At 33.8% G+C, this 12,682-nt stretch overlaps 1 protein-coding gene across 6 annotated transcripts in view; it reads left to right on the top strand.

Annotated features, from left to right (window-relative positions):
- Positions 1 to 12,682, top strand: part of ODF2L (outer dense fiber of sperm tails 2 like) — a 37,645-nt gene that overhangs the window by 328 nt on the left and 24,635 nt on the right. For 2 of the 6 annotated variants that reach the window (XM_057533292.1, XM_007173043.3), the window contains exons 2-7: positions 6,565 to 6,737; positions 8,535 to 8,667; positions 9,344 to 9,469; positions 10,500 to 10,559; positions 10,687 to 10,758; positions 11,312 to 11,428. In XM_057533292.1, coding sequence (XP_057389275.1) covers positions 6,625 to 6,737; positions 8,535 to 8,667; positions 9,344 to 9,469; positions 10,500 to 10,559; positions 10,687 to 10,758; positions 11,312 to 11,428 — 621 coding nt within the window. In that variant the 5' untranslated portion in view covers positions 6,565 to 6,624. Of the gene's footprint in view, positions 1 to 34; positions 365 to 1,298; positions 1,391 to 6,564; positions 6,738 to 8,534; positions 8,668 to 9,343; positions 9,470 to 10,499; positions 10,560 to 10,686; positions 10,759 to 11,311; positions 11,429 to 12,682 lie in introns of those variants that run through there. The other 4 variants (XM_057533287.1, XM_057533276.1, XM_057533273.1 and 1 more) reach the window with 4 other exon arrangements.

Raw genomic sequence — 12,682 nt, 5'->3', positions numbered from 1 at the left:
GGGAGGGGAAGCAAGCTTCCTCGGCTTGGCCGAGGGTCAGTTACCGCGGGCAGCTCTGGGGGCGGGGCGGTGGCCACGGTGGGTCACGGAAGTGAGAGGCCTTCGCGTCCACCCAAAACTGACCACAGCCGCTTTCTGCCTACACCGTCCTCTCCCCCCAGACAGACAGCCTGGGCTTGGGAAAGGCAGCGAGGAAGTGTGCGGTCCCTGGGACAGCAGGGCAGATCTTAGCCGAGGTGGGCTTGTCCAGGACGGAGCCCTGACCCGGCCGGCCCCGGGCACTGCATCGTTTCTTACCGAAATAGTGCTCTCTTACTTATTCGGCTGGTTTTTAAATGCCCACCATATAATGTGCCAGACTCTGGTAAGCTCCGGGGCTCCTTAAGTAAAGAATACTCCAAGCCTCAGGAAATAATTCCTTCTCCAGGGTCCTAGAGTGCAGTCTCTATTCCGTTAAGTGTGTGGTTTGGGCAGGTCACTAACGTTACTGCTTTCAGTTTCCTTATGTGTAAAATAAGGAGGATAAGTCACTTTAGAGTGGTTGTAATAAAAGAGACTAAGTTAACCAGTGCTAGGTTTTGAGTAGGTGGTCAGTAAGTGGTGCTTGTTTAGTGAGGAAACCATAGCCAGACTTTGGCTGGTGTTGGGGATAAAGTCTATTGCAGAGACGAAGTTTCCCTATCACCTCACACATAGTAAGGTTTCAGGTGTTTTTGAATGAATGAGGTTCTTGGAGTAGTTTTAAGCACCACTTAGTTAGTTATGGTTAAAGGAATAGACTGCGGTAAGCCTGTCGGCTTTTAAAATGTGTTTGATACCTATCTGCTTTAATAAGATTGTCACGGCAATGTTTGTCATGGCCCTTAACAGCCAGGTATCCATTTTTTGCTTCTTTTTTTCTTCTAATTTCACAATTGATGTGTATTAATAGGATAGTTTTTGCATCTCAAACACCCAAAGGTATGAGAAAATGGCTTTGTTTATATTGCTACTAATCACTGCTTAGTTTGTGCAAGTGACTGAGACCCAAGGAGCTGGGTATAGCAGCTTAAGGTTGACAAAACATCTATCCCCTTGGGCACAGTTCTGTTGGAAGTCAATAATTGTTCTCCTGGGCTCTGGTTTAGTAGAACTCAGTCAATTTTTGACTACATTGAAAATGACTTGTAATAATTCTGCAAAGAATAGATTTTGAAAGGATTGTTTTGAAGTTAACAGTTGGTTCTATACAGGTAACTCAGGCCTGCAAGTAATTTCAGGAATGTTGATTGACTCAGGATGATTTTTCTTTTTTTAAGATGAAAAAAATTAAAGAGAAGGCCTGGTGGGAAAGCAGCCCCAACAGAGTGACCAAAGGGGTCCTAAATTAAACAAACAAAACCCCCCACCTGTAAGTGTTTCTACTTCATTCTGTTCAAACCTCACGGCAGCTTTGGCTGGCAAAGCTTATTCTCATTTTGTAGGAGAGAGAACCAAAGGGCTATTGAAGCTAAGGGTTGTCTGTGTCAGGTGGCTCATAATGACTGTGAACTGATGAGTCTGGCCCAGTGTTCTTTCTTTTTAATATGCTGCCTCTGGGTCATCAGGAATGGTTAAGTTATGTTCAGTCTATCTGTACTCTGAGAAGGAAGAAATAATACATACTTTTAAAAGATTTTCTTCAAACTGGTCTAAATTAATTTTTGTATTTAAAGGGATAAGTAATCATTTCCTGCAACTTAGATGTGGAGCAATCCATTCAGATGGTCATGGGTAAATGAGAGGTTACATTTGATCATTTCTTTCCATACTGATCTCTTGCTATTCCTGTATTCTGATTCCTTCATTGTTTTTCATGTGTTTTTTCCTAAAATCACCAGTGACAACAACTTTTGATTTCTTCAAAAATTTTTGTTGAAAAAAAAAAAAATTTTGTTGGAAAAGAATGTTAGAATTTCATCTCTCTTGGGACCCTAATAACCTGATCACTGCTTCTCCTCTCCTCTCCTCCATATGCCTAGTCCATTTTCCAAAACACCACTGGACTTACCTTTTAAAGATGCACTTCTGATCTGTCATTCTCCTGCTTAAAATTATTTAATGGTCTGTCTTAACCTTTAGGAAAAAATTCAAGCTCTTGAGCCTGGTATACAGTGACTACTTTGATGTGTCCAGTCTCATCTTTTGCCACGTGCCCTTTCAAATCGTGTTCCGTCATGATTCCTTGTTCTTGCTGGTACTTTACCCTCTATCCGGAATGCCTGGTTTCTGTTCCCTTTTGCCAAGCTCAAACTTGCTCTGCTGGACTCCACTGAGGATCCACCTCAGGGAAGTCTCCCAGGATCCTGCCAGTTGCTTTCGCGGTACCTGATGAGTCCCCGTCATGGTCTTTAACACACTGGATTTTAGTGGTCTGCTCACTGCTCTCTCTTTAGACTTGTAGTCTGTGCCTTCAAGGAGCTCAATCTTATTCATCCTTCATTTCCTTGTACAGAACAATTTTCATTTTTTTAAAAATATAAACTGAATTTATGAGTGTGCTAAAACACTCTTATAAAAGGGAAGTTTGTATGTTACTTTCAGCTGTGTAGATTCTTATATTTATATTTCAGTACCTGATGGCTTTTGGTTCAAAACTGAGTTCCACCACTTTCTTACTTGTAATCTTGGTCAAGCTGTTTTCTAAAACTTGGTTTCTTCAATGTGTAGCCTTTGGATGATAATAGCAACAGTGTAGGTTTTTGGCCCGTGAATGCTGTTAATAAATGGCAGCATGTCCTCATGCTGTCCTCGTGTTGAAGGGAAGGAAAATGTTTTATGTTTATCTGATAAAGGATGCTGACTATTTGGGGTTAGACAATGTTCTCAACATCTTTGGTCCCATCTTCTGGATAATTGGGTTCTCTGTGGGGCTTCCTCTCAAAAGTGTTTCAGTTTGAACAATAAATTATTTGGTGACCCTAACTTGTATATTGGAACCTAACCTATGCCTCTCACTGATTAATTTTTTTTTTTTTAATTATTTATTTATTTATTTATTTTTATTTATGGCTGTGTTGGGTCTTCGTTTCTGTGCGAGGGCTTTCTCTAGTTGCGGCAGGTGGGGGCCACTCTTCATCGCAGTGCGCGGGCCTCTCACTATCGTGGCCTCTCTTGTTGCAGAGCACAGGCTCCAGACGCGCAGGCTCAGTAGTTGTGGCTCACGGGCCTAGTTGCTCCGCGGCATGTGGGATCTTCCCAGACCAGGGCTCGAACCCGTGTCCCCTGCATTGGCAGGCAGATTCTCAACCACTGCGCCACCAGGGAAGCCCTCACTGATTAATTTTTGAGGGTAGATGGTGATGGGTATATTTGCCCTCACAGATTTAGTAGCAAGTTTAAAGAACTAAAATATTACCATTTATGGAGCAATTAAATTCTAAACTGTATGATTCTGAGAATATTATTAGATGTTTAGGATTCTTGGTGGGCTGGATCAGTCAGAGGAACATTTTGAGAAGGAGGGAGGACTTGGGCCTTGAAAGTATGTATGTATCCTTTATTTACAAATCAGTCACTCTTCCTGTCAACTTTTTTCCCCCGTATTATCCAATCTGCAACCCTTTTATTTTTAAGTTCCTTTATTCATTGGACAGAAGCATTAGCTAATTACTTTTCAAAGTTAATCTCTCTATATCAGAAAATGTTTTTTCCAGTTTTGATAGCCTTTACTGATAAGATCAGTTTTCCACTTCTGGTTATTTTCACTCTGCCTACTTCCAAATTTCGTATACCTTTTTTTTTTTTTCACTATGGAGTCCAAAAAGGCATACAATTACTTCTCTAGTAAACTTTTGACAAGTGTTTAGAGTAGTGTGGGAAATTAGCAACATTCCTGTATCTACTTGGTATTCTTTGCTGAATATTTCATAGTGAATTTTTCAGTGTAAGCTGTGTGCTTTTGTTTGAAGCCAGTGGGAACTAGTTTTCCAAGGATTAGTGTTTGGCAAAACAAATTGAATCTGCAAGATTCATATGCTAGTCTCTTTAGAGAGATTAGTTTTGAATACATACTTGGAGCTGGTTAGTTTACGTAGAACAATCTAGGTGCTGCGGAAGGTCATGATCTTTCTTTTCTCTTACCATGGCCAGCATCATGGTCCCTGAACAGCCATCCCTCAAATGCTTGTTGTTGGCCAAAACGGAACATAGTTTAATGAGTGTAGCTGGATCAGCATAAACCCGTGACCACACCTGGAAAAAGCTTTAAGTACATGCCTTTTGGGTAGGGGACTGATAAAGTCATTTCTATATGGGAAATTTAATTCTTTAAACATTAAAAATATTTTAAATTGCTATTCTTTAGGGATTTGATCATTAAGTATGTGTGCAGAATATGTGTCTTTGTTTCACCACTAACAAGTTATACAAAAGTATAATACATTTGTAAATTGGCAGTTTATTCTACATAATTGAAAACATTTTCTTATGAAATGTCTGCTTTTCCACGCAAGAATACATTTGGTCTCCCAAAATGATAGCATTTTTTATAAAGGCAGGATTTTTTTTGCTAAAGAAAATTATTACATTGTTCAGCACACATATGTTTTTGGTTAAAGTATTGTCACAACACAAAAATAGTGGAGTACCTTGGAACCTCTCAACAGTATTTATCCTATATTCATTTCTAGATTGTGAGAATATGATAGTTGATAATTTCTCTGCAAATATTTGAGACATACCCAGTTCTCTGTTTCATGTTTTGAGAAATCAGTAATGAAGATAACATTTTAGAATGTTGGGCTAAAAGTCGTTCTAAAAATCCCTATTTTCATTTGTTTACCCTTTAAGATAAGATACAGTTACTTATGTTGTATGATTTTATCATGTGACAAAACTTATAGAAAAATTATATAAATAGCTGCCAATAGCCCACAAAGCCAAGCAAGAACTCATTTAAAGTACTGATACCAAACTGAATCTTACCTCATAAAATGTTTTCAATAAATTGAAGATCTCTATCTTCTTACACTGATTTGTGAACTTTTAAATATATGAACTATTTTTCTTTTAATGATCCCTGAAAAGATAAGAAAAAAACAGCAGTCTTTATTCATCATATTCATTAATTGCTCTAAGCCTTGAGTCCTCTCCTTGAAATATTGCTTAGCTTTTACAAGGCTTATAGGTGCTGAGGATTCCAATAAATAAGACATTCTTTTTTGAGATTCCGTTGTACAGAGAGACGAATATTTAAACAAGTGAATGGACAAAAGATAAGTACCAAAACTGAACAAATCAGTAGATGATAATTTTCTTGACGGCAGTGACTTATCCAAGCATATTCTTCTTCACCTTTAGGTTTGGTTTTTCATTTGATTTTGTGTATCCATATGTTTTTAATTTTTCTGGGCTACCAATAGCTCAAAATGTTGTTATGTCCTAATAACAGATGCGTGTTTGCAGCATTCAGGTAGATCATCTTAGACTATATGTATCTTATTCAACATTTCCATTTTGACATGAGTTGCTAGTATTGAAAAAATATGAGGATGCTTTTCACTGGCCTATATCCTAAATATTTATCTTTCTGGTATATAGAACCTTTGGACAAAAAAAATATATAAATTTTTACAGACATTTGAAAGGATTTCTGAATTGCTAATTAAATACAGTGAATAATTTTCAACCTTTAATTTCACATCTACTTAAAGTATTGAAAATTCTTGAATATATGTATTTTATGATACAGATAAATAAAAATAAATTACAAAGAGGTAAAATATCTCTGAAAAAATGCAGAAAACCTTAAATATGACATTTGATTTTATATAAACAAATTAAAGTCAGGGAGACACATTTCCATATATTAGATTTGAAAAAATACAGCCTTAATGACTGCCAAAGCACTAACTCATTACTTAAAATGGAATCGTTTTGAAGAAATTCATAAATATTCACATTTTAAAAATGACATCTCCAAGTTTGAGAGGAAACAATTAAATTATTTAGTAAAACTTAGAAGTAATGTCATCTGTCCATTCATTATCACCAAAGAATATCCTAGATTGAGCTTTTTTTTAAAATATGATTTATTTATAGGAATAAATGAATTTAATAGTGAAAAGTCTACTTTAAAAAAATAACTTATCTTCTTTGTAGCTATTGTTGCCAAATACTTTCAAAAGTATCTTAAATTTTTACTGTTACAGGCATGAATAACATACATTTCCTGTTGGATAAATCTAATGCAGCTGAGAATGATAGTTATTCTATGGTTTTTATATCCATTTTCTAGTCCGATTGGATTAGGATATTATTATAATACTTCAAGAAATAGACTAATAATAATATCTACATTCTTGTGAGTATGTAGAAAATAGTGGGCCTTTTGGAAACTGTATGGAAGTTGGCAATCGTTGAATGATTATGCTATGCAATTTTGATACTATTTTGAATTAGTATCACAATGAGTAGCAGTTATAATTTCAAGTTTGTCTGTGAAATATTATTCTTTTACAGATCTTTAGGATTTTTATCTTATTCGGTAATAGCAGAAAAAAAGAATCTACTGAAATGATGTTTAATAATTAAAATATTTCCTAGATTTCAGCTTATGTGGAGAACTTGTTGTGGAAGCCACCTATAAATCCATTTACCGAATTTATGGAGAAGCCTGCAAATGATGGAAGTCATTCAGAAGAACTCTTTTCCCATTTTAAAAGTATACCAGAGAAAGAACATTTACCACGGCATGCCAGTGAAAGTCATCTCAGCTGGTATTCTCAACAATAGCAGGGGATATCTTAATTTTTTGATTTCAGGGTTTCATGTTTTGTCCATACTGTAAATTATTTGAATCAAATACAGCATTCTTTCAAGAATATCATCTAACGGCCTAGTAATTTATATTTATTTAATCTGATTACAGATGTACTCATTTAGCAGAATTTGCCTAGTTATTTTGGAATTTTAATGAAAGCAATTAAAAATGAAAACCTTACCTATAAAAAAATTTGTAAAGTATATATCTTTTTAACTAATGTAAATGAAAATATAAATACTATGGAATATTGGAATATTAAAATACCATGCTTGTTGCTATGGATAGTATAGTCCAACTTCTAGTTTAGCTTAAATGAAAATGATGTTTGGTCATATATAATCATTCTTGACTTTCTGTACATGGTTTTTAATAATGATAGCTGTTTTTTGTAGCAAGCGTCTTCATTGGGCCCATCATTTTAAGACGCCTTAAGTGGTGCTTAAGAATACAGTCTGCTTCTTAGAGACATAGCCTCTAAGATGCCATTCATTGTTGCTGAGCCATTACATTATGTTCCATAAAAGAAAAAAGGTGTCAATTAAAGAAAGACACAATGCTTTCTTATTGCTTGGAATTTTATTTATAAATATTGAAAAAACTCCTTCAAACTTATACATAGATTTTTAGTCCAAATAACTCTATGCTTATATAAAAATAAAATGTGAATGAAATAAAGTAGGTAAGGTATTCTCAAAACTTCTTTATACTCAAAGTCCAACTCTTATGAGTCACTTTTTGACTCAGAGTTATCCTTGCTATTAAGAGTATTGGTGATATGTACTGGTATTTCTTAGGAGCATCTATAACTGAAATGAAATTTATTGGTGATGGGCTTTTACAATATACAGCAAGCCTACCTTGGGGTCTTGCTTCTAGAATGTTGCTAAACATTCCTACTTCAACAAGTCCTCCAATCCCTCTCTATGACCCGTTGTTGTTACGGGTTAAAAAAGTGCTGTACCCCATCTCTGGGATATTCTTCAAAACATTGGATGCTTATTCTGTAAGTTCTGGACCTGTACAGGAAAGACAGCTCAGGACTGCTTTCAGACTCACAAGATTGTAAGAAGCATCCCAATTTCGGGATGTAAAAACGTGAGCCCACATACCCAAAAATGTATCTTACAGTGATACAGTAATGACATTTACACAGTAATGTCTGTGTAAAATGTAATCAAGAAAGCAAATATTATCAGTTTTGTTTTGAATGATAATAATGTTTTATAAAGCCAAATGTGAAGGAGTTTTAGATACCTGGAGAGGTTTAGTATTTTGTGTTCCATTTGTTTAGCTTACACATTTTTCTGGAGGAATTTTTTTTGTGAAAAACAATAAGTTTCAAGAAAGCATTTTGGAATAAGGTCTAGGAAGACAAATCTTTTGGCTTTGGAGTGAGGAAGAAGGAAGGGAAGAAAAAAAGACGCGAACACATTCACACAAATCATTTTACAAACCGGAGAAGAGATGTTCAATAATTATCAAATAGCACAGGGATAGATTGCTGTTGGTAGTCTTTGTGTTTTACATATCTTAACATTTTAAAAACTGTCTTTCCATGTATAGTTAAGTGTAGAAAAAATATGGAAGTACAGAAAAAATTCATACATTTTCAGTGACAATTTACTGTTATATTTTGCAGAGCAATTTATAGAACTGTAGTATTTAATCATGCTATGCTCTGTTTGCATAAAAAGCATAAGTAGTTTATGTACAGCTTTAACTTAAATTTTATTTGTGCATATCTAATTAGCCTAAAGCAGGACATCCTAAATGAGAAGACCAAATTGGAAGCAACATTTAAGGAAGCCGAGTTAGCAACTTGTTCTGTAGAATTACTTTTGCCATTATTTAAGGACACCATTGAAGAGATTAGTTTTGAAAATGTGAGTACTTGCCTAGTGAATGTATAATAAAATGAGAAGCTAGGATAATACTCATAATGCATTAACTGAGGTCTCATATCTTGTAGTAGTTATGCTCACATACTGGTATTTGATATAAAAAAATGCAGGTTTATTAGTGTTCTTCATTCCTATGTCATTAATTGCAATTCTTTTCCCAAAGATAATCTCGGGCATGTACTTGATGAGACGCTAAGCTAGAAAGTACCTTGGTGCTTGCCTTACCTGAGTTGAATTAGAGTCAACTTTTCTCAAGAGTGAATTTAAAATATTCTTCAGTCTCACTCTTCACTTTCACTCTTAAGAGATGAAATATATTTTCTATAGTATTGTGTGGAATAGAAACCTCTATTCTAAAAGTTCAGTGTACTAAAGTTTGAGTTAAGGACAAAAAAATAGATTGTATTCTATTAGTTTTATTAAAATAAATGCCTGAAATACTTTAGGGTTTAAGCCCTTATTTTGATTTCATTTTACTTTAGAGCCATGTAACATATACTATTTACTGCTGAAAAACTTGGCATATCTTACTACTACTATGTGCAAAAGAATGATTTTATTACTAGGAAAAAGTATTCTTTGATAATAGTAGTATTATATTTTAGAGTGTCTTAATGCTATGTCTTAAAATGTGTTATGTGCTTCTTTTTTTTGTCAGACTGATCTTTCTGCATCCAATTTGAAGATTTCTAAACAGAAGGAAATATTGAGAAAAGAATTAGACACTTTTAAACTTTTAAAACAAACTTTAGAACATCTTCTTAGAAAGACAGAACACCAACAAGTAAGAAATACTAAGCACTATTTTAATAGTGATATTTCTCATTTGAAGGGTATATTATTTCTTGAACTGTAGAAATTAAAATATTGGTATATTTAAAATGGAAATGATTCTTGAATTTTTGTTTGAAATGACAATCATTAACCCCCACTTTCCATGTTTCATAAATAGTTTTACATGAAAGCAGCATATTTTTATAGAAAATATATTTTTATTTTCAATCTCAAAAACTTTCATTATTTGTTATACTTCATTTCAGTTGATTACAATAAAATACTCTTAGAATTTAAGCGCTTGTTTACATTGTATTTATACATTCATATATTCCTTTTTTAACAGTTTCACTGAGATATAATTCACATACCGTACAGTTCACCGGTTTAAAGTATGCAATTCAGTGATTTTTAGTATATTCACAGAATTGTGTAGCCATCACCACTATCAACCTTAGAGCATTTTCATCACTACAAAAAGAAACCCATTGCCCTTTAGAATTTTACTTCGCCTCCCCACTACCCCTCTTTAGTCCATTATCTACTTTTTCTCTATCAATGGATTTGCTGATTTCAGATATTTCATATAAATGAAGTCATACAGTATGTATGACCCTCAAAATGAATAAACATTTTTCGTTCTCATTTAAAATATCTACATGGAATTCTGTTATTGACTTGCTGTAACACTTTAAAACATTTCTTTTTGCTAGACTTTAGGCTGTTTATAATTTTTACCTGTTTACAATCAGCATTGTGAGCCTCCTTTGTATACAAGATTTTTATTTCATTGGCTTGTACTTTATGAGGCATTATTTAGAAATTAATTTAGTAAATTAACTGATTTCGTAAATTGTGGATAAAAATTGATTTGGAACACTTAAGCAAAAACCTTTCTGATGGTTAACTTTTTAAAAAACTGAACTATGCATAGTAGTTGTCCATATTAATTTCTTAAGTGATGCTTATTCCATTTTCTACTTTTTTATGTAGAGAAATATAGTTTGTGAACACTGATTTACAACTTCTTTTTTCCACAGAGAGGGGACAGTTTATCCAACTTGTTAGAGAAGCTAGCTGATAATGAAAGTGAAAACACTGTAAGTCTTTTTAGACTTGGTGTCTAATTTTCTGAAATTTTTTGTTTGTATGCTGGTTGGTTTTATAAAATTAGCCAACATTATCCAAGTTATGATATTTCTAACTTTTACATTATATTTGCTGAAGAATCTTAAGACGAAGGTACTTGAAAAGGAGACCTATATCCAAGAACTTTCTTGTTTGTTTCAGAATGAAAAGGTAAGCAAATTTTGAGCTAATTCATCAAATTTTCTTAATATTGACTCCCTCTTTCTCTTCTTTCCATCCTGGCCCCCATATCCTCATAAATACATATAGAAAGATTTTTAGATTATTTGGACATTTTTACAAGTTTTATGCATCAAATATAATATCTTAATTTTTCAGAGTTTTTTTTTTTTCTTTTTAGATTTTTGTGGTGTTTCATTCAGGGTACTTGGCCTAAGTCAGGGACCTATGTATAAATATATATGTCAATTTTAGTATAAATTAAGGAATTTCTGTGTTTGTAGGAGCATTTTAGAGATACCCATAATTTTACTTAGAAGGATAAATAGGAACTTTTAAAAAGAGATAATTAGGAGTTATTAAATAAAAAAGGGGAGGAGAAAACATCCCCCTGGTTTTATATAAAATCCATTTGTAATTGGGGAAGTGTTGTACTTTGCTCTTTAGCAACTTTTTAGATCATGTCTAAGTACCGTAAAGTTTAACATTGTGAAGAAATACATCAAATAACACATTTTTTGCTTTGTTTTGTTTTCTCTTATAGGCAAATGCTTTGAAAGCAAGCCGGTTTTCACAATCAGTAAAAGTAGTACATGAACGACTACAGTTCCAAATTCATAAAAAGGAAGCAGAGAATGATAAATTAAAAGAACACATAAAGGTTATAAATATTCACCCATTTTTATAGTTTAATTGATAAAAGTAATGGACAACAATAAAGTCTTTCCTTATTTCTGGAACTTAGTGGTTTTGAAAGAATTCAATTTAAGTGTTGCCATGGGAAGTACATATTTGAGGTAAATCTTAAGATTTCTGGTCTGTCTAAAGATTTGACTCCAAATACCAATATAAAAAAAAAAAAATGCTGTGACTTTTTAGTACCAATCTGGGAAGGATTTATAAAGCTCGAATTACTTTAAAAATCTCTCCTATTATCAGTTAATTTATGTTTATTTGGAAAATTTGTTAAATATAAAAGAGAAAATTAAAATACTGAAACCATTAATATTTGGTATATAGTATTTAGTCTTTTATGCATCTGTACGTATACGTACATACTCTCACACGTATTTAGTAAGCAGATAATATACTAATGGTAATAATGTTAAGATCAGTTAACCTAGCCTTGGTGTTTAGATAATTGGGTAACCTCCTTGTTACACAGTTTAGCAGGATAATTAAGAGGAATTTTCCGGTTTAAACTGAGCAGTTTAAATATTCTTGTGGAAGTCTCACAGTCACTTTGAGCTGAGAGTTTGAGGTTGCTGTGGTATGACACAAGCTAACTGGATCTACTGTCGTTATTTTTGCCAACGGAAAAGAAGCAGTGTTCTCACTTTTGGAAGAAGTGTGTAAAGACAAACCTCACTGAGCGTGAGGACTTCTGTGTTAAATTTCTGTTTGCTTTTATCTTCCTGAATCATGGCAGATGTCTGCAGTCCAGGCACATGTTTCAAGACTGCATATGGGGGGTTGTTTATTTTTTCTTCAATGGCAAAAAGCTTTTGCCCATCAAAGGGACATTAAGCAGGCTTATGGGGGATATAAATTTTGTCTTTTGTCTGCCTACAGGTGCTTTTAAGCACTTTCCCCCAAAGATTCCCTGTGTTTTTTGCATCGGTGTCCTAGGGCACTGCAGATGAACTAGAGTTGAAATTGCCTTGCTCTGTCATGGTAAATACAAGAGAATACATGTAATTTAACATCTCAGATCATATACTTCAGTTTATCTTACTTACACAATTTTTAATTTTGTCCTCAAATAGCAGTTGGGGAAGTTCTTGAAAATATTTTCTTCAGTTTAAAAATGAAATATTAAATAACTTTTTAAAGTTAAGTTTAACAGTTCCTTTTTAGATAATTAGAAGAGTGAATATAAGGCTAAAATCCTAAGTTTTGCCATGATATTCACCTG

Source organism: Balaenoptera acutorostrata, chromosome 1 (assembly GCF_949987535.1).
Source record: "Balaenoptera acutorostrata chromosome 1, mBalAcu1.1, whole genome shotgun sequence".
Lineage (NCBI taxonomy): Eukaryota > Metazoa > Chordata > Mammalia > Artiodactyla > Balaenopteridae > Balaenoptera > Balaenoptera acutorostrata.
This window is presented reverse-complemented; position numbering and strand designations above follow the sequence as displayed.